Genomic DNA, 21,493 nt, shown 5'->3' with positions numbered 1-21,493 from the left:
CAAATACCTTTATGAATACCCATCAACAACTGCAACACATCTGCTTCTGAAAATCTTAAAGGCCAACAGGGCTGTATGTACAGTCAAATTCACAAATAGCATTTGCGTTTCAATTTCTTTGTCTTTTTTGTCTCTTGTCTCTTTATTGGGAAAAAACATTTCACATTCTTTTGGATAGAATTCAACTTCATTTTTCTCATTCCCTTTGCAAAAATACAACAACAATTAATTCATATTTATGTTGCCTTCGTCTCTTCTGTGTGAGCTTTGCTGATTGCTCTGTTGAGATTCATTCATTATTGGAAAAGATTGCACACTTCGAATCATCAGATATCAACAATTTCTTCAGCATTTTTCAATGTGGATGCGTTCAAAGAACGGGATTGCTAACCACTGAATTTCGATGTGGAGATGGATTCTTTCGCTGATGAACTGATGATTTTGTAGATCAGAATGCATAAACAAAATTCTTTTAATGAAAAAATAAAAAAATCTGGATAATTTGCTTCATGGACGGAAACAGCGACAACAATCTGCACACAAAGGTATTTATTTTTGTTTTTTCTGGGTTAGTGCATTTTCTTGACATTTTGAATTTTGTGATTCGCTTGGCTGTGAATCTTGAATATAATTATTTTGCTGTTGGCTACCAGGAGGAACGTCGCACAGTGCCATCTCCCCGATGCTTCAATACAAGTTCTGGGTCATGTGGAGCGAGAACAGCATTCATGGTCAGCAGCAAGGCGGATGCCGAGCAGTATTTTCCAACAGGGAAATATTCGGGCCATGCGTCAAAGCACCATTCTTCAATACCTTTTCAGACGCAGTTGCAGAGCTACACGGGGAGCAGTGAGGGTTATTCTGGTTCATCTTCCAGTTCGAGCGAGCGGCCTCCGTTTGGCAGAAATGTTTCGAGTGTTCCATTCTATTTTCCTTTTTCCAAAGAAATCATCTCACTGCACGCATTTTCAGTGTGGCTCATGCACAGAGTGACTGCAAAGGCGATGAAGACATGGAAAAATCACCTATCTGGTTCAGCGAATGCTCAAAGAAGGAATATGCTTCCAGCTTTCCAGGCTCAGCAACAAGCCGGCTTCTGGAACAAATTGGCGGAGCACGTACAGGCTGGAAAACAAGGGCAGAAGACGAAAAGTTGTCTGGCTCTTGTGGAAAGAAGGACAAAAGCGCTTTTTCAGGAATCGGAACAAGCAATGAAACGAGAGAGAGAAATGAGATTCCTGCTGAAGAAACTACCAGAACCAAGTTTCTGAGTCCAATTCCAAAAGAAGAGGCGATCTCCACAAATTCCGAAGCAACGACGCATTTGGATGAAGGAGAAGAGATCGAAACAGAAACAATAAAAGAAATCAACCACACAGCAGTGCCAAGGGAATCGACAGAACTGGCGGTGATTAAGATGGAGCTGCTGGGGCGGTGGAAGCATGATGACGAGGCGATCGAGCAGAAAATGCACGAGCTGCTGGCTGAAATGGAGAAGGTTGAAAAAGGAGGAGATGGAAGAGAAAGAGCACAAAAGAGAGGAAAGAGAAGAGAAAAGGATGAAAGAGGGATGAACGATGAGGCAAATGAAAGTGAGGTGGGGAGGACAAGTGATGACCATTCAGAAACAGATTGGAGCGAAAAGCAGGATGAGGAGGAAGAAAAGAGGAACGGAGCGAAAGGAATGCAGGAATTGGTGAAAAAGGAGAAGAAGCTGAAGAAGAAGCGGATGAAGCTTATCCGCTCGCAGATCAAAGAGGCGAAGCGGCTGTGGAAGAACAGCAGGATATGGGTGGAGAAAGAGTGGGCGACGAGTGAGGAGGAGATGGAGATGTGGCGGGAAGCAAAGGAGGCAGCGGCAGAAAATGAAAGAAGGGTGCAAGAGAGGCTTGTGCAAGTGGATGAAGCGGAGAAGGCAACAGACGAGGAGCTGGGGCAGATGGCACGGATGGCTGAAGAACCAACAGAATGGGCAGAATTCTTAGCTCATCGGGAGCAGAAGCGTGTGGAAAAGGAGCAATTGCTGGAGATGGGCTATCTGCAGCGGTACGAGCTCGAAAAGGAGCGGCACAAGGACAGGCGGTGGGGCATCACAGGAAGGAGGAGACTGGCAGGAGGAGCAGACGCAAGGGAGGAAGAGGAGTCTGTGCTATCATCTCCTGTTTCATTTTCGCCTTCTTTGCATTCAGCAGCACTGGCTGATCCTTCGCCTCCTGCTTTTGCATTTGCGCCTGCTCCGTCCCTGATCAACGAGTCTCCTTTGTATTCTTTGTCACCTTCCTTGCAACAGAACAGCATGCATGCACAGTTGGGCCAGTTTCCTGCAGATCTGCTGGTTGGAGGGATTGATTCATTTTTGGGAAAGCAGCAGAACAGAACCAAAGAATTGCCTGCAGAGAATGACGAGGAGTATCAGCCGATGTGTGAAGCATCTGCTGAACCAAACAACTGGGGTAATGTTGCCTTGGCTTCGGATGCATTGGGCCAGTTTGGTGCGAGCATCGAACAGACAGGCAGTTGGAAGGGAAAAGAGCAAGAGAAGGAGCAAGAGAAGGAGATTGACGAGGCAGATATCCCATCGCCACCTTGTTCGCCTCCACCATCTGCTTTGCCGAAATGGGACGACGATGTTTGGCATGCAGGCACAGTGGCATCAGCATTTGAAAGTGATGTTTCATCCTCGGCTCATTCAACAGTGGGGCTACAGATGACGACTGGAGAGTTGAGCAGTGCGTGTTCCATGCTTCCAGCGAAATGTGAAGACAGGCTTTATCCTCCATCTCACGACCAGCAACGCCTGGCAGAGAATGCTTCCTGGCAACAGACTTCTTCTTCAGCCTGGCTATCCGGCAGCTGTACAGAATCGTATGGACCGTTGCCCTGCTTCGGCGAGGAGGGGGCACATTGGAGGAGCGATGCATTGGCAAAACAGACAAGGGCGCACAGAATGTATGCCTCGCCTGTGACGTTCAAAGGAGTACCAAAGCCGAAGCCTGATGTACCATTTGAGCCTGTGTTCAAGCCAGGGTGGAACAGCTGCACGGAGCAGACAGCGCGTTTTCGGCTGTTTGGGGCAGAAAAGAAAACAGCCCCATAAGATAATTGTGTGGGCACAAAAAAATAAAATATTCTGTTTTTTTCTGTTTTCACATCATTCAAGGCTTTTCAAAATACGCTTCATTCTTTGAGCAATTACCTTTAATTGCTGTTTGCTTGCACTTTCTTTTTTCTTTTTTTTGGACGACTGCAAAAGCGTCGAGACGAATTGTGCTTCAGCTGGAATTATTGAGAAAAACAGGAGCAGAACTGCCCCGTGGCCAATGGGTATGGAATGATTTGTAGAACGTTTTGTTGTTGGATTAAGTGTTTTTATGTGTTTTGCCAGAGACGCAGAACGCATTCAATGTTTCAGAAAGTTCAGAATGGAAAACAGCATTTTTGTCGAGTGCATCGAGCGAGGCTGCATCTGGCGATATGGAGGATAAAATGAACACCTCCCACAGATTTTATTGGGACAACGCACTTTTCTGTTCGACAGCGTCATGCAACTCCAAAAAGGCTGAAATTTCATCAGAAGACAAGTTAGACCAAAACGTAGTTATTGAGAGCAAAGGAGAGGGAAAATCGTACGTCAGCTCTACAGCTTCAATAACACCAACAGAGTTGAAAGCGGGCAAGCATTTGCCTGAAGCATCTGTTTTTGAGGATTCTATTACGCTTGACTCATCGAGTTATCATTCGAAATGCACTGGCTTATTGGGCCATAACTTCTGGGAATCACCGTTTTTACAACGCGTGGATGCGTGTACAAACAGAAAGTCAGGAGAATCGAGTACCACGCAAAAAACGGCTTTGCTTGAGCTGCCATTTTTGAGCAATGATGGATTAGCAATAGAAAAGCGCTGCAATTGCTGTGCTGTCGGAGCGAAAAATAAGGAGCAGAAAGGGAGAAAGGAGAGCGAAACAGAAAAAGATGCACACAAGCAATGGAGCTGCGATGAAAGGGAGGCAGAGACAGACAGCAGCGAAAGTGATTGGAGCTCTGATGGGCTGGAAGGGAAGCTGGGGAAAAAGAGCCAGCTGAGCGGGACTCCAACATACAACGTCGAAGGGGAGTGTCTGGAGGAGGTTGGAAGGCGGGGGCGGATGGTGGCGAGGTGGCGGGACAGTGATGCCGAATATGAAAGGCAGAAGCAGCAGAACGAAGAGTGGTGGAGAGCGGCCAACGATACCTCAGCTGCTTCTTCGATTGGAATTGGGGTGGGAGGCGGGAGGGTGGAAGAGGAGGAGAAGAGACAGCTGATGAGAGAAGAAAAACTGGAACGGAAAAGGAGGAAGCGGATCCGGAAGGAGATCAAAGAGGCGAAGGAACACTGGAAGAGGTTTGGGGTGTGGGTGAGGAAAGCGTGGGTGGAAGAAGAGGAAGAGGCAAAGATGTGGAGCGATGCAGAAGCAAGGTTGGAGGAAAAGGAGGCACAGCAAGCACTGGAAAGAACGCTGGTGGAATGCCAGACTGAGGAGGAGCTTTCGAGCAAATTGTTGGGGGTGGAAGATGCGGAGAAGCACAAGACGAACAACATGTTGGTAGATCGAGAAGCGGAAGGGGGCATTTTGAGCTCGAATGATGTAAATGAAGGGAAAGGGAAAGCTGTCGATTTCAGCGAAGAGAGCGAATATGCGAGATCAATATTCGATGGCAGGCAAAGTGTTGACTTTGCAAATCCGTTTTGCAGCAATGCTGCAGAAATTGAAAAAGAAAAAGAAGAAGAAGAAGAAGAAGAAGGATCAGACCAGAAACATGAAGGAAATCAGAGAATTGGAGAGACCTTTCACTTTGCCAATCCAAAACAGGATTTTCTATGCGGCAAAGATGAGTCGGAGATGGGGAACAGCAGAGCTTTGACGGATCATCCACATCAAGCTGGCGTTTCTGTGATGCCAACGCGAAATGCTTGCTGCTGTGTAGCACAGCCAAATGGCCAACTCCATTTGGTTGATGGTGCTGCGCAGAATTCCATTGCTGGTGCAAGTGCAATTCCTGAAACTTGCTCTTTTCCAGCAGCTGTGCTGTGCCTGTGCGAAGGCGATGCAGAAAGAGTAATCCTGTCCGAATCCACTGCTTTTTGCAACCAGCCAGCGTCTGCTTCGGAAGAAGGCGAGGAAATAAAGCGATATCCTCCTTCAGCTGATGCAGAGCTGAACAAGATTCTCTCGCGAATTCAGGCAGCTGGTATTCATGTTCGGCCGCAGAAACTTCCACCGCTGCTGCCAGCGCCTCAGATCTGTTCGATTCCTCCTTTGAAACAGACAGCAACACAGCTGCAGTGAAGAGTCGGATTGGACGTGTGCTTTCGCCTGTGCTTTTGTGAGATTTCATTGTTTTCTCGCTGATGAATGAATCTTTCTTGAAAGTGTTGATAAGGCAACTGATGTTATATTCAGAACACATTCTCTTTCCCAAATCAGCAGAACAACTTTTTGAAGAAGATCCTGCGAAGGGTTGGATTGATGATTTGGGAAAGCTGCAGATGCCATGTGTTATTTCTGCTGACAGCTCTCGCTTTTATTCATTCTGAAAGCTGTTTTCTAAAAGATAATGTGTTTCTTTTGCAAGATCTTGGCTAACTTGTTTCAGAAATTTGGTTAAAACCGTTTGCTTCGGATTTATAAAGAGCTCCGGTGATTCAATGCAAATTTTTTATTTTTCTTTTTTAATACTTTTAACGTTTTCAATTTTATGGATAATAATAATTGTATATTTCAAAATAAAAGGCAAAGAAATGTTAAAACTCAAACAGCTAATAAAGTAATAGGGTAAAAATGTAATTAATGCGCGTAAATACATGTAAAATAGTTACGCAAATTATTGTTAAAACTAACTTTTGATACATATACATAGAACTTTTTTTGAATGAAAAGGAATTCCACAAACTTTCTATGGAGAACATACACGAAAACCATAATCAAGAGCTTTTTTTCTTTTTAATCTTCGACATCTAACGCAAAATCAAAGAGATTGAAGTTTTCAAATACTCATTCTTCTTTGTTGACTTTGGAATAACTGAGATATTAGGTGCTCTGTGGAATTGCTTTTCGTTGGCAACCTACAAAAGAGATTTGAAGTTTTCATAGAATAATGTTTTAACCACTAAAAAATAAAAAAAGAAAAAGAAAAAGAAAATTAAAAAGATATTTGGCATAAAGTTTTTTTTTCTTTAAAAACAAAATTCAATTATTTTGCAATTATTTTTTATTAATGAATTTGGTTCATTCTCTCAATAAAAAACGCTTGAAATAAACATAAAGGATCGCATGCAATGCTGAATGAATTAAATTTTCTTTAAAAAAAGAAACATATTGCTAAAAAGATTATTACGGTTTTTGAACAATCCAGCTGCAATAATTTTCGCTTTCATGTTTATGTAATCTCCTATTTTTATTTGAAATCACAAGCACTGATAAAATATTTATTTTCTTAGCCCAAATTGTACAAGCAAGCAAAGCAATTCAAAAAGGGACGTAGTCGTCATCTGAATTATCTGAAAAGGAAGCCTTTGCAGAAGCAGCAGCTTTCAGCAAGTTTTCCATCAAGTCTGGTGGATCTGTCTCATACTGCGAAGCAAGCGACATAAGCGCATCAAGAGTCTCTATGCAAATGTCTGTTTCGGATGCTGTTGGTGAATTTTGAGTGTTGCGTCTGAAAGAAGAAGAAGAAGAAGAAGAAGAAGAAGAAGAAGAAGAAGAAGAAGAAGAAGAAGAAGAAAACACGAAAAGAAAATCAATGAAATAATGAAACGGACAAAGAATAAAGGAATAAATAAAAAAAAATCAAAAATTTAACGATGCTGTAGGAAACTAACAGCAAAAATAGAAATAATTCAAACTTTATGCTCTCCAAGCATTGGCATATGAGCGTTACAAGATTCAAGTTCATCAGCCCGCAATCGTTAACTATGTCCAGAAGCCTAAAGAAGGAATAAGAAAGAAAATTTGATGAATTCCCGCAAATTTGTGTGAAGTTAAAAAAAAAATACAATGCAATTTTAAAAGAATAAAACAAATATGCTTCAACAAACCTAAATATCACTGAGTCACCTTCGCTCTCCTCTTCAGCATCAGTCTCATTAGCAGAGCTTCCTTCTTTCTCTTCTTTGCCCCACTCCATCAGCCACTCTGCTGCCTCTTTGTCTTGAAGCATGTTCAGAATAGCTCCTGTGATAGGCACAAGCACACTCTCTGAGCCATGCAGAAGAAGAGCAACCAGCACTTCAGCTCCTGTGAAATCGAGGAAATAAGAAAACGAATGTGTTAATAAATGTTTTTTTTTTTCCAATTAATTTGAAGGATGTTTCAAACAAAAAAGAAATTTCAAAGTTAAAAATCAAAATAAGAAAAAAAAGTTCAAATAAGAGTTGAGGAAAAAACACTTTTTGAAAAAATATAAAAAATGAGCATTCATTCGTTTTCAAAAAGAACATAAATATTTAATCATTATACCATTGCTTTGAATCAGATAACGGATGACAGACGAGAAGCGAGACAAGTTCGCTACAATTCGAGCAGATTCGATGGTTATTTCGATGTTGAACGCAGACGGAAGCAAATGCAGGGCAGTGACTGTGATGAGTCTGTGAATGTGTGAGTATGATGAAGAGGATGCAGAGGAAGATGTGGAAGAAGAAGAAGAAGATGATGATGATTGCGATGTTGATGACAATGATAGTGGGACAGCATTTGCTAAAAGCACATTTTCAGCTTCTGGCTCAGCATCTATCGTGAGGTTGGAAACAAGTGCAAGTGCATTCAAAAGAAGCTCTTCTTCGTTTCTGCTCAGCGGTGATTCTTCTGATTTAGCTGATAGATTAGATACTGAAAGAGAGGAAGAAGAAGAAGAAGCTATTGATAAAGAGATATCTTTCTTTGCAACTTTCTCCTTCTCTCTCGCCACCATTGTCTTCACCAGCATCACAATCACATCTGTCAAGCACTCCACCGCCTTCTGCCTTTCAAACATCTTCCTCGTCTCTTCATCCAGACTCAGATTCGCAATGCTGCTGATCGTCTTCGTCAGCTCGTCATAACACGCTGCCAGCAGCTCTGGTGTTGTAACATGCGAGCCAACATTCACTGCTGCAGAGCCAGCCCCATTTGCCGCAGCAGAATTGCCTGCTTTGTTCCCCAACAGTGACGAGGCAGACGCAGGCCTCTGCTTCCCCGGCACAGTCGCAGTCGGCTGGTGCTGCAAGGAGCCGATCATCCCGTAGGAGCCAGCAGTGCTGAGGTCGCTGTGTGTTCGGAGCGATTCTCTGGCTTCCTTCACCCGCTGCCAGCTGAACAGCAGGCGCCTGCAGAGCACAGGAACTGCTCCACACACCGCCCAGCTCTCGCGGAAGGAGGATTCCAACAGAAGAGTCGAGGGTGATGGCTCAGAAACAGTTGGAATCGAAGAAGAAGAAGAAGAAGAAGAGGAGGAGGAGGAGGAGGAAAGGGATGAAGTGTTGCTTAAAGAATCTGAGGTTGAAGAAGCACAAGAAGAGGAAGTGGATGATGACTGTGCTGATGATTTGAACGGAAGTGAGGAGAAATATGTGCCTGTTGTGTTTGCGATTGCAAACAGAAGTCTAAGTGCAGCAGACGACGGGAGAGGAGGAAGAGAGGAAGAGGAAGAAGAAGAATGAGAAAGAGAAGGGTGTGAAGGTTGCTTCATAAACGAGAGTGAGCGAGGCATGCCAGCAGCATCGCTGGGTTCAGTGAGAGCAGCCATTCCTCTGTCCAGCTGAAGCAGCACATTCGCCTGAAGGATCCAGTTCTCCTCGTTCTCGTTTGAGACTTCATCTCTCTTCTCTCTTTCACTCTCTCTCCAATCATTATCGTTGTGATCATTAGATTCATCGCTGCTTTGTGTGTCTTTTTCTATTGCCCTTCTCCCACGTCCTTGCATTGCACGCACAAGAGGCCGCACCAGCGATGCTTTCGACAAGATTCGCGAGATGTTGAATGCGATGTCGTCGTCTGTGAATGCAAGAAGCGACGGTAGATAACTCGAAAACAGCTGGACACATTTCTGCTGCGGCTGCATCATGTTTGAGCTCTGATAGCTACAACTGCTTTTCTCCTTCCCAGTTTCGCGTGCACTTCTGTTTGTATCAGCATCCTTTCCATCTCCTCCAGCAGCATCACAACTGGCAGCTGCATCGTCTGCGTCTGTCCATCTCTCGTCGTCGAGTGCTGCCAGCGCAGCCGGAAGATGCGACGGCAGGAAAGTACAGATGTTCCTCACCAGCCCTGTCAGCTGGATCAGAAAGTTCACAAACACTGTTGGCTGAGTCACCAGAAATTCGATCACAGACGGGTCTGCTGCTGACTCAGAGGCACATGCTGATGAGGACGCATCAGAAAGGAAAGAGCCTTCCAAAATCAGCTGTTCCGAGTCTGTTAATGAAAAATCAGTTACATAGGCATCGTACTTGCTGTCATTAGTTAAGTCACTGAGGTCTTTATCTTTTTCTCCATCAGCTGCATGGGCCCTCTTCCACTTTCTCTCTCCTTCTCTCCTTTTCCTCTCTCTTGCCACAGGAAGCACAATCCCTTCGACTGCAGTGCAGACGCTGTCCAGCACACCCGCATCGATCAGAAACTCCCCATTCATTCTGTCTGTGGACGTCACGTTCTTCAGTGTGGCGAGGCAGAAGATGAGAATATCGAATTTTTCAGCAGGCGGATGGGGCAGGTCGAGGAGAATCAGAAAGGGGATCAGCAGCTTTTCCTCGCGAAACAGCGGGTCGTTGTGTGGGCGGTGGGAGTGGTGGAAGAGCACTCGAAGAATGAGGAGGAGGACAGACAGAGGAGGATGGGTGTGGATGAGAAGAGAAGATGCACGCAGAACAACACGAGACAGGAGCTGTGTTGAGGCTGGAGAGGAAGGGTCAGACGAGGCATTAAGGTGGCCTGATGAACGAGTTGATGAAAGAGATGAGGAAGAGGAAGACGAAGAAGGAGTGCTTGGCCGAGAAAACAAGGATGGGTTCCCTTTTCTGGGGGATGCTGGTCTGCTCGTCTTCTGTGCGCCCTGTCGATTTGGCTGACTCTGTGAAGAAGAAGAAGAAGCAGATGAAGAGGCAGTCATCACAGGCTGCTTCTGTGACTCATCGAAGCTCCAGCCAGTCAAAAAGAGGAGAGGAAAGAGATGCCTCTCCACAGCGCGGAATGTCAGGCAGCACGGATCTTCATCTAAGACTTCACGTAATGCTTGCATCAGCTCGAGAACACGATGTGCCTGGCCAACAGTGACATTTGGGGGAGGCAGAGAAGTTTGGCGTCCGTGTGCACCAGAAGAGCCTGTGTTGGGGTCGTTTGCATAGTCGTTGTCGGCTTCTTCCTCTCCAAACAGGTGGTCATACCATTCGGGGGAGAGGAGGGTGAATGCCGATTCCTCAGCCAAAATGGCACGCACTTTCTCAGAGCAGTCGTGTTCGATGCTTTCCCCAATGATTTTGGAGAAGGATGCACCAGACTCATACTCTGCTTTTGAGGGCAGCAGAACATCTTCCTTTTGTGGAGTGGTCATTTGATAATTAGAAATCAAATGTGCTTTTTCTGTGCGTGGAGTCATCGGCCGATGACGTGTCAGGTTTGATGTTGGGCGTTTGTTTCTGGATGCATCTCCTTTATCATGCTCATCTCCGATAGAAATTGGAATTTTCTTCACAGGTGTCTCTAACACTGCCGCAACGCGAGGTGTATTGCACGGCACTGATGCAGCTTCGGGTGGATTGTTGAGTGAAGTGTGAGACGAAGAAGAGGATGCAATAACTGGTTGTCTGCGTTGCCTAATCTTTGGCTGAACAGTCATTGAAGAGGATGCATATTGATGTCGATCTGCAAGGCTTTTAGGATTCAAATCACCGATTCCATCGGACATTATTTGAGATATAATAGCGCTGCGTCTTTGATTAGTGCTATTTCGCTGAGGTGATGGGCGACGTGATATCTTTGGGCGTGATGAGATATTTTCTGTTAATGATACGTTTTGCAATTCTTGTTCAAGAGAAGTTGTTGAAAAAGTTTCAGAAAGAGAACGTTGCCTCTGTGCCCTGGATGATGATGGACGAGATGATGAGTCCTGCGAAAGAGGCTTCAGTCTGCGACTTGGAGAAGGTGGAGGTGATTGAAAAGAATTCTCAACTCTAGAAGATGAAATGCTATTGTGATGTGTCATTTGAGAAAGAGGTGTTGATGGGCGTTGAGGGCCTTCTATTAAAGAACGAAAAGAAGGTACATGCGTTGAAACTACAGATGAAGAAGATGAAATGCTTGTCTGAGCTTTTCCCAAGCTAAGACTCCTTGATGAAGTGGAAAAACTCCTAATATAATAAATTGGAATTTGAAAATTTTTGATTTGGATTTAACAAAAATCAAGCACACCGTCTTGGAGAATCAGGACGAGAAAAGTCAGAAGAACGAAATAGAGATCTAGAGTCATCTCGAGGAGTGAAAGGTCTCGATGGTTCTTTCAATGAAGCTTGCTGACGCTGTCGTATAGCTTGCATTGGGTCTCTAGGAGCAATTCTGTCCAAGTTTTGACTCATGTGTAAAAAATGTTACATATTCATAAAGATCTTTATTGATCATTGTTTTAAAAAAATTGGATGCATTCGACTATTCCGCAATGGAAAATAGTGCATCCAAAACATACCATTACTTCATTTAATAGTCATACTGCTGTTGCGTATAATGGTGTTATTCATTTGCATGGAGGCCTTGGAAAGAATCCTAATGTTATGCTTGATATTGATCCAAGTGTGAAATGTATAATAATATATTTACCCCTGCTTTCATTTTAAAAAAATAAAATAATAAATCTATATGTGAAATAGAAACTGGGGAGGCTGTATGTCAAACGGCTAAGCCAACAAGAAGATATTCTCACACATCGACTTTATTTGGTTGTCATCAATATATTTTTGGAGGAAAGGATTTTGCTGTGAGGATAAACGAGCTTTGGGATTATAATTTGTGTGATGGAACATGTACGCAAATTCGTGGTTCTGGAACACCTCCTCAGCCAAGAAGTTCGCATTCTGCAGTTGCTTGGAAAGAAAACCTTGTGATTTTCGGTGGCCATAGCCAAGAAAAAGTACTTTTTAATGACCTTCATCTTTTTAATCTCTGTATGTGTTGATTTTTAGCAATTTTTTCGCAATCTTATTTTTGTTTTCTTTTTTTATTGTTATCAGATGAACGCAAATGGACTAATGCAAAATATGGAAATTGTACGAATGATCCAAACATACCACCGCCCATGTACATGCATGCTGCAGCTCTTGTTGATGATGACATGTTTGTTTTTGGAGGCTCATTAGTGGAACAACGATCCCTTTTAAATTACAAGGCAGTTTCTGAAGCAATGTATCGCCTTCATCTGCCAACAATGGCGTGGACAAAGATTATTACTAAAGGAAGTATTCCATGTCGTCGTTTTTCCCACTCACTTGTTGCATACAACAGCAGATTGTATTTGTTTGGAGGACAAAGTGAGAAGAAGATGAATGATCTTTGGGAATACAACATAAAAACTAACGTCTGGAGCCCTGTAATTGCAATGGGAAGTTTTCCATCACAAAGGTTTAATAAATCGTATTACACTGCAGCATTTTTATTTTTTATGATTTTGTATCATTTGTCTATTTTTTGTTTCCTTCTTTTTATTTTCCTCTTCTTCTAACCATCTCATTTTCATGTGCTTCACTGTTAGATCCGGCCATGTAAGCGGAATTGTGGACGACTGTCTGTTCATTCACGGAGGAGCAGATACGCTGCTGTGTGATGGTGATGTGTATCTTCTGCCTTTGTACTGGAAGAGCCACGGGGTGTGTGCATTAGTTGAAGAGCGGCTGGGCAGAGCAGGTTGGGAAGAAGTGAAGCTTCCGCCAGCTGTTGATGGAGAGGACACAGAAGATATAGACGAGCCCAGCAACAAAGCAGATGGAAAGCAACATGATGATGTGAGTTCTAGTTCCGGGCAGAATGTCCATACGCATCGTTTTGTCTCGCCAAACAGTGTTGTGCCTGGCATCAAATCAATCATCCTCGCGCAACTTTATCGCCGCCTCACCAAGCAAGAGGCCAAACGAGCAGAGCTGGCAAACGCCAAGTCCTCGGCTAGTTTTATCTACTCTGCCTCTTCTGACAAGATATACAGCTATTTGGAGCCGACCACCAAATTTTCCGTGTTTTCTGGAGATGGCAGTGTTCCAAATCTGACTTCTTCTCCTTCACTTCAAACACCTTCTGAAGATTCTGCTGCATTCAACACTCTGACAAGCACAGAAAAGATAGAGTCAACCCATCAGCGGAAGCCACCCACTCCACCGCTGAGCATTCCACTATCTGCTTTCCCATCGTGCACTCAGACAAATGACTCGCTCTCCTCTTCCTCCGCTCCTTCTTCACAACAGTCTGTTCTCAGCAGCTTGCCTCCTTCTCTTTCTTCCTCTCCATTCAACAATTCATCGCGAAACAGCCGTGAGAGCCCTCCTCTTCAGATGGGAACTGCGCTCAGCTTTGAAAAGCTCACTTCCTCGTCTGTTTTGTCTGATGGATGCGACATCACACACTCTTTCACTCTGCCTGCTGTTCCACCAAGTTTGCTCAGCGCGATTCATTCATCTGTACCTGACACCATGTTGCCTGTTGAATTGTATCCTTCACAACATCCAGCTGCCACTTCCTCCAATTTGTACTCAACACAAACATATCGCAAGCCTTCTTCTCAGATTCCACTGTCTTTCCCTGAGTTCAGTTCGTTTCAACCTTTTTCAGTCAATTTCTCTCAAAAAATGGGCTCTCCGTCACACACTTGGCAAGCAGATGAAGCAGAGCACCTGAAAGCTAAAAAACATCCCTCAAAGACTGGAAGCAGTCAGATTCAGGGTGAAGACAATTCGACTGGGAAAGTTTCTTGCAGCGTGTTTGACGAGGCAAAAGCACACACAACAGTGACAGCTGGAGATCCAATTGCTATTGGAAGAAAAGGAAGCCAGCCGTCTTATGCAACAGAAGACGGAACTTCGGTCAGCACCCAGGATGAGTACATCATCGCATCTGTTGATGAAACGAGTGAAAAATCTGAAGTAATTCCACTTGCGCATCTTCCGAATGAAAAATCAGTCAAAAAGCCAGCTGAATGCGACAGCGATGGAAGCTCTGATAATACAAACACCCAAAGCGAAGAGAAGAATGTGAGTGAAGAAGAAAAAGGGAATGGCTTTTCGTCTGCTGACTCGTTTCTGTCTGTGAATGAGTCTCAGACGGCTGTGCCTGTTCTCAACCGCTCCTTGCAGACAGCCACCACAAAGAGCACACTGGCCACACCACCCACTCTGTCATTCGAGCTTGTGGAGATGAGATCAGAGAATGCTGATGGCAATTGTAATAATGACACATTTTCTCCGGGGGCTCCTTCGGATTTGTTGTCCTGCGCATCCTCTGAAACAAAGAAGATACCTGATGCTCTTCATTCGGCGCTCAGCACACCTCTTCATCCTTCTCTGACATCTGATGCTTCACTCTCTTCATCTGCAGCTGACTTCCATACTCCACTAGCAACTTCTAATCCGTCATTATCTGCACCTTCATCCGCTTTGTCTCCATCTCGATTGTCATTCTCTTCTTCTTCATCGTCTTCATCTCCATCAGTCATTTCTTCTTCGGGCCATATCGCATTTTATAACCTTTCAACACCTCAACAGATTTCTTCGTCACTAGTTGAATCAACTCCAAATCAATATTCTAACTGCTCTGAATGCTCCACAAAACTTAGTGAATCCAAAGACGCAGAAGAAACTTCTTCCTCATCTTCCTCTTCTCAGTCTGAAACTGAGTCTTCTCCTTCGTCTGACAGCAAAAGCCACACACTGTCCCTTTCCCAGCGACTTCTCCTGAAGGAGACTCTTGTCCCTTCGTCTCTTGCGTCTATTGGTGTGTCTTCGTTGGGTGTCAACCTGCTGTCAATCATGGGAGACGAAGAGACCTGTGACTGTGTGCTGAATGCAGACGGGCACCGCCTGCTGCTCTGCCACAGCTGGTTGCTGACTGGGCGGGCGGAATGGCTGAAGCCGTCGCTGACACACAGAGAAGATCCAACTGCGCTTGCCGCGCTGAGAAAAGAGTGGCTGGCGCTGAAGGAGAGAGACGAGACACTTGCACTGTGGAAGTTGAAGCGACAGAAGGAGGCTGATTCACTGAGCGTCGGCTCACAGAAGAGCAGCTCTCCTTCACACAAGAATGCAGCTGAACTGAACTCTGCTATTTCACCGATGAAATCTCCGAGATCTTCTCAGCATGCTTCTTATCCAGCGGCTTCAGTGGGATTCACATCACCTCCTCAGCCAGTGAAGACGAAGGAGGTGAAAGATCTGATATCTCGTTTGAAGCATCTCATCCGCACACGCGAGGCTGCTGTGAAAGAGCGTACGCAGCCGCTGGGCCTGTCGAAGGAAGGGACAGCAGCTTTGTTTGGCTATTTATACACAGACTGGCTGATACCTCCGATTTTTGTGTGGAGATTGGAGACGGAGCGAACTTTGTTGAAGAGCGTACTGAGGTGGAACAAGCTGAGGGAGATGAAAAAGGAAAAGGAAATTGGAGAAGAAAATAGCACTTTTAGTACTGCTGCTGAAGGCAATGAGGTTGAAGCGAAAATGGAAGGGAATGAGGATTTTGAAGAAGAAGAAGAAATTTGGGAAGTTGAACTTGCAAAAATGGAAGCTTTGATAGAAGAAGAAACAAATTGTGAAGAAATACAATCAATTAAATCGAAGCAAATGTCAGCATGCGAAGATGATGAAAGAGATGAAAAAGATTGCTCTGAAACTCTGACATTAAAAAATGCATCTCCTCCAAATTCTAACAATCCAATTGCCATTATTGAACTACATGCGAAAGCCGTTCAGTTTAATGACGCAAGGTTAAAAATGTTGTGTAACAAATTATTAATGGAAGAGATAAATCAAGATAACCTCAACGAAGCTATTCAAAAGTTGAAGGAGCTAAATCAAACAAGACTATTACAGATGTACGTTGGATGGTCTGAAAACGCGAAAAAAATTGGAATCATAAAGTGAACAGATATTATTCTCATTTTGCAAATACAACATTTTGATGAAAAATGAATGTAAAAGAAACGAGCTAGGCAGGACTTGAACCTGCAACCTCCTGATCCGTAGTCAGGTGCTCTATCCAATTGAGCCACTAGCCCTTGCTGGGAAAGGAGAATTTTTAATATGAACCGGTAAATTATCTTTTTCAAGTTATTTTTTTATTTTTGGAAGAAGGATTTTTTTGTGGAGTTTTTAATAAGGGATGTAATTGTTTTTTTTTCAAAAAAAGTGTATGTTTCATATTTATGTATTTTGCACACAAGTCATGTGTAATTTAAATAAAAGAATTGTTGGAAATGTTTAGATTAATTGCAAATTTTCCAAGATATTTTGTTGGAAGGTTTTTCAACAGTTCAAAAATTTTTGTTTAAGTTTAGAGTGAACTCATATTTTATTGTTTGAAAGATGAAAATTAAAACATAGACAAAAAATTGTAAAAAAAAAAAAAAATACATAATCCAAATGAAATGTCAGAGTTTAGGAAATTTGCAATAATCTGCAAGAATAAAATGGTTGCAGATTAAAGCTCCTTCAAAAACATAGAATTGCTTGTCAGTTGAAAACTTCAAACATTTTCAATTATAAAATCTTTAAAATAAGATATTATCCAAATGAAATTAAGAAATTAAGATAAAATAAACAAAATTATATTCTTTATATTTGCAGCTTTCAACAAAAATGGAAGTTGGAAAAGGATAAAACAACTATAGAACGAACATACATAGATAGAAGGGGAAGAAAAGATAATGACAATTTGACAGATTCAAAATCGCTCCACATGTATATTCCCAAGATGAACATACATCAGCAATAAAAATGGATATTATGGAAAATACATAAACAAAATACCAAAAAAACAAATTACAGTCAGCATTGAAAGTGGGGGGAAAAAAAACAATCATAACGAAATAAAATAAACAATTGTAAAAGTGTAAGAAAATTATAATGCCGAAATGAAAACTTTTAATAAAATATTGTTATGAGTTGATGAGGGAAGGGTGTTTACTCTGTGTTTTTCTCCCCCTTCGCGTCCATCAACTCAATTTCCCTTGGTTTGTGGATGCCGTATGGATTCACTTTCCTTCCTTCCTCGTCCGTACTGGACGAAGCAACTCCGCCTTTCTCCTTCTTCTTTTTAACAAACAGATCGTTTGTTCCATACATCATCATGCGCATCTTCGTTGAGCAAGGAAAGTCTCTCGTCGTGATGAAGTCCAGCACCCCCACAAATATCCCAAATATGCCCATGTAGCCCATCGCCGTAGACATCAGATTCGCCAAAAAGGACGTCACAGACTGTCTCACTGTGAATGTCGTCCGCACAATGCTCGTCTCCTGCTTGAACACCAGCCGCACCATCATCCCGTAGATGATATTCAGCTGGTCTTCAGAGGCCACAGAGCCGAGCGTGGTGGAGGACGAGATCACCTGATACCCCGTCGTCTTGTTGTTGTCGGGGTCGATGAAGATCGAAGGGATAGCTGTCACTTCAAATATCGTCGGTACGGTTCCTTTGAAGGGCTTTCCTGTGCTGGAGACAGCAATCATCTGCTTCGACGAGAGGGAAACATCGTTGCTCGCCTTCTTCTCGTGCTTGATCCCTGTGTCCAGCGTCACATCTGCCAGAAACGCATATGCGTGAGCAGATTCTGAGTGAGAAGTGATATTCAAATAAGGAGACGAGCCATCTGTTGGGAAGTAAATGACTGATTGATCTCCCTTCAGCCGTATGAGGCAGTCAGTAACTTTGTCCATCATCATGTTTCCAGACGGCGACTGTCGGCATTGTGGGGTGAAGTTGTATGCTTTTCCATCTCCTGTAATATAAGTGTTCAAAAAAGATATATTACATGAATTTTGCATTCAAGTGATGAAAGGATGTTGAGATTATTTAAAATTTTTCATATTTCATACAAGTTAATAAATAAAATAAAATAAAATAAAATAAAAATATTGAAGCACACGATATTCAAATACGTTATTGATATCAATTGATAACTCGTCGCTGCAAGTTCCCCAGTCAGTTTCCACACTCACATCAGAAACCCCTTCCACACACTCTCCGCAGTAATCCTTCATTGTAATTAATGTCTCAAATCTATTCATTGGCATCCCTGTCACATTCAGATCAGGCTCCATTGCAGCTGCAATCACAGACTTCGTCTCAAAGCGGTTGTTGATGATGTAGTCGCCCAGCACACTTGCCGCTGCTCCGATGGCAAAAAAGATGAACACGATCGACACGAAGCCACCGACACGCGTCTTTCGGAGTGTTTTGGGGGCAGCCTGTGTCTCTGGATCGAAGTCGTCGTCGTGTTCGCCTGAGTAAAGATCCACTTTGTACAAATACACTCGGCACGGGCAGCACACAATGATCAAGGCCACAACAACACCCACGAAAAAGAACGCTGCATAGCAGCAGATCAGAATGAGCATTGAGTCGTTGTCTCTCACCTGGTACAGCTCTGGCTGGACGTCTGTTTCACGAGTCTTCTTTGGAGCTGTGCCATTGTTTGCAGCAGAGGCAATGGGACAATACTGCGTTTCCTCACAAATTGTGCACTGCCCTTTGCCTGTTTCGCTGTTGTATGTGCCAAATGGGCATGCGATGCAATGGTAGCCAGATGATCCTCCTTCAAATGCATTTGCAGAGCCTGCATAGCATTGTGTGCAGTCATAATTCAAGTTGTACCTCCACGAAAATGTGCCAATGGGGCAAGGTTCACAAGCATTGTTGCTTTCAATGTGTTTTGTTCCTGGCGAGCATGAGAAGTCTTGTTCAGACAAATCGATCACAATCATTTCGTTATGATATTGGTTTAATGTCGGGCATGCATTCGCCATAAGATTGCCTCCGAACGCATACAGCTGACGCTGGTAATATTGCACAGTTCCTCCACTCAAAAACGGAAGCACAGGTTCTCCATTTCCTCCTTTGTAGTAACTGCACTTGACATTTTTCAAGTCCTTCACATCCACTTTGTGGAAGATATCCGAACTGTGGCCTTCGTCAGATCCTCCAAAAGAAATAAAGCACTGGTCGCCTATCGCCACCATGCCTCCGTACTTGAACGGGTGCTCAACGATTACTTCAGGATCCAACATCACAGGATCGCCAACATACACTTTGAATGCCTCTGGATCCGAATCTTCGGGCGTCTTTCCCTCTTCTGCGTCGAATGACGGAGGAATCAGAAGAACATCAATGACAAGCGTAGGGTCTTTGTTGAGTTTCACGCCGCCAGCAATGACAAGCACTTGATACTCCACTCCGTCTTTCCACACATCCTTTCTCACCATCGACATCCCCTCTCTCTTCTGCAACTGGGCGGGCGAGTCATCACCCGCAGGAACGGTGCCCTGAGCATTCGGGTCAAATGTCAGATCCTCAAACGCACTGCCCCCAATCTCGATGTTTGGCGAGTAGTACACCTTCATTTGTCTCCACTCGTATGTGACAAGAGAAAATCTCCACACCTCATTGGTCACTGTATCGTCTTCAAGTCGTCCTCCCACATAATATATCCATTTGCCAATAACTGCTGCAGCTGCTCCAGAACGGGGAGAGGGACGAAGAGACGTCGTTGGTTCGATTTTAGACCACTCATTGAGTTTGGTTGAGTACTCCCAGATGTCATTTCGAGGAGTCGGGTCTTCCATTATTGTTTCAGAACGGAATCCTCCAAACAGAAACAAGCGACTCGACTGTTCCACAATCGAATAGTCATATAATGCTGGATGCTCTCCGGTTCCTTCGTGCTTCTTCCACACTTGCGTTTTGTAGTCAAATGAATACAGATCATCCATTGGCACCTGTGACTGATACCACATGTCTCCTTCTCCCATCCCTCCATACACCCACATTTTCCCCAAGAGACTCACAGACTTATGCCATGCACGAAGAGGAGGAAGCTCTTCAATCACAGTTGTTTCCTGGCTTAAGATCCAAGGGTCAGAACTGCTAAATTCCTTTGGTACCACAATGCTAATGAGATCGCCTTGCACAAGCTCATCACCGAGACCCCCGAATACATAGCAAACAATTACATCATCGTTGTTTATTTTGTCATTGACTGCAATAAATGCAGGAGAACGTCTCGCATATTCAACTCCATCTAAGCTTGAAAGGTCATACTTCCGACATTTTGCAGTATCATCTTCAAATTTTATCCTTAGAAGCTCTTTTAAATTAGAACGCTCTCCTCCAGGATAATTTACTCCACTATAAATGAACAATTCACCGTTAACAGAATAAAATCCAACTTCATTGCGATCAGAAGTGATGTCAGGGATAGTTATAACACTCCATATGTTTGTATTTAAATCAAATCTATAAATTTTTAAATTATCGACTTCATCTTCATTCACAGGATAACCTCCAGTTATGTATATGCTTTCGTCAAAATAGTGAGCAGCTCCTCCATATCGCGGAGTTGGCTTATTATTCTCTGGAGATAATTCATCTGGTATTAATTCTGTCCATGAGCCTGTTGACAACTCATATTTCCATAAGTCATTAAGTGCTCCAGATGCGCTTCTTCCTCCGAAAATGAAAAATACTCCATTTTCATCAGGATTATTTCCAGGATTCATTGTATAAAACAGCATATTTCTTGCTGATGGAGCATCCAATTGTACTTCCTGCGTCCAAGTCTTTCTTTTATAATCAAAAATCCACATGTCATTGTAAAATCCATCAGGACCTTCACCTCCCCATATGTAAAGTTTACTCTTTGTTGAAAAATGAGCAAACCATCCACATTCAGGTGTATCTCCAACTCCATTAACTTCTATTCTTCCCCATGAATGAATAGAATCTCTAAATGAATACTTATATATTGGAGTTTTATAAGCATTTAAATCGTTAATTCCACAAGCAAGCAGTATCTCTTTATCTGTTGAACCAAATGGCATTTCAAATATGGCACCTTGACGGCGATACGGAGGAGATCCTGATGAAGGTACTTTTCTTATAGATTTAATCAGGTTTTCATTTGAAGATTGCGAAACAACCACAAGAGCAGCAAATAAAAATATTAAATGAATGTTGCCGAAAGCAACATTTGCGCATATAATGTGATAATTCTTTTTACTCATTAACATTTTGCTCGTATAAATGAGGAGTGACTTCTTGAAAAAGAAAAATAAATATTTGGATATAGAAAATTGCTATAATGGTTAACGATCAATTGATATTTGTTAAAATGGCATACCAATAATTGTTCTTACGACTTAGAGCAAGAAATTAATATGTTGGCAACATCATAAAAAATGTATTGATTAAAAATATATACCTGAAAAATTGAATTCTAATTTCATATCTTAAAAATACA

General features: G+C 43.1%; 5 protein-coding genes across 5 annotated transcripts; 3 read left to right on the top strand and 2 right to left on the bottom strand.

Annotated features, from left to right (window-relative positions):
• Window positions 1-1,660: 1,660 nt before the first annotated feature.
• On the top strand, window positions 1,661-3,218 carry MONOS_14249 (uncharacterized protein). Its single transcript, XM_067867034.1, has one exon. It carries the CDS (start codon window positions 1,685-1,687, stop codon window positions 3,095-3,097), a length of 1,413 nt encoding a protein of 470 aa, XP_067722083.1. The 5' UTR covers window positions 1,661-1,684; the 3' UTR covers window positions 3,098-3,218.
• A 102-nt stretch (window positions 3,219-3,320) lies between these two features.
• On the top strand, window positions 3,321-5,771 carry MONOS_14248 (uncharacterized protein; the record flags this gene model as incomplete). Its single annotated transcript, XM_067867033.1, has 2 exons — window positions 3,321-3,324; window positions 3,386-5,771. 2 exons carry the CDS (start codon window positions 3,321-3,323, stop codon window positions 5,326-5,328), a joined length of 1,947 nt encoding a protein of 648 aa, XP_067722082.1. The 3' UTR covers window positions 5,329-5,771.
• On the bottom strand, window positions 5,741-11,588 carry MONOS_14247 (uncharacterized protein; the record flags this gene model as incomplete). Its single annotated transcript, XM_067867032.1, has 5 exons — window positions 5,741-6,697; window positions 6,885-6,965; window positions 7,077-7,275; window positions 7,498-11,363; window positions 11,425-11,588. 5 exons carry the CDS (start codon window positions 11,586-11,588, stop codon window positions 6,508-6,510), a joined length of 4,500 nt encoding a protein of 1,499 aa, XP_067722081.1. The 3' UTR covers window positions 5,741-6,507.
• A 60-nt stretch (window positions 11,589-11,648) lies between these two features.
• Window positions 11,649-16,124, top strand: MONOS_14246 (putative rab9 effector protein; the record flags this gene model as incomplete). Its single annotated transcript, XM_067867031.1, has 4 exons — window positions 11,649-11,799; window positions 11,877-12,170; window positions 12,237-12,624; window positions 12,755-16,124. 4 exons carry the CDS (start codon window positions 11,649-11,651, stop codon window positions 16,122-16,124), a joined length of 4,203 nt encoding a protein of 1,400 aa, XP_067722080.1.
• Window positions 16,125-16,520: 396 nt separating this feature from the next.
• MONOS_14245 (uncharacterized protein) lies at window positions 16,521-21,331 on the bottom strand. Its single transcript, XM_067867030.1, has 2 exons — window positions 18,125-21,331; window positions 16,521-17,977 (listed from the first exon to the last, which is right to left on the bottom strand). The coding sequence occupies exons 1-2, from the start codon at window positions 21,261-21,263 to the stop codon at window positions 17,163-17,165; spliced, it is 3,954 nt and encodes a 1,317-aa protein (XP_067722079.1). The 5' UTR covers window positions 21,264-21,331; the 3' UTR covers window positions 16,521-17,162.
• Window positions 21,332-21,493: the final 162 nt, after the last annotated feature.

Source organism: Monocercomonoides exilis (assembly GCF_001643675.1).
Source record: "Monocercomonoides exilis strain PA203 chromosome Unknown scaffold43-869231, whole genome shotgun sequence".
Classification (NCBI taxonomy): Eukaryota; Preaxostyla; order Oxymonadida; family Polymastigidae; genus Monocercomonoides; species Monocercomonoides exilis.
This window is presented reverse-complemented; position numbering and strand designations above follow the sequence as displayed.

Coding starts and splice junctions, on each gene's coding strand:
- MONOS_14249 (XM_067867034.1), top strand. CDS start 1,685: ATGCAGGAATTGGTGAAAAAGGAGAAGAAGCTGAAGAAGAAGCGGATG.
- MONOS_14245 (XM_067867030.1), bottom strand. CDS start 21,263: ATGTTAATGAGTAAAAAGAATTATCACATTATATGCGCAAATGTTGCT. Junction 17,978..18,124: donor CAATAACGTATTTGAATATC/GTGTGCTTCAAT, acceptor CTTATATTACAG/GAGATGGAAAAGCATACAAC.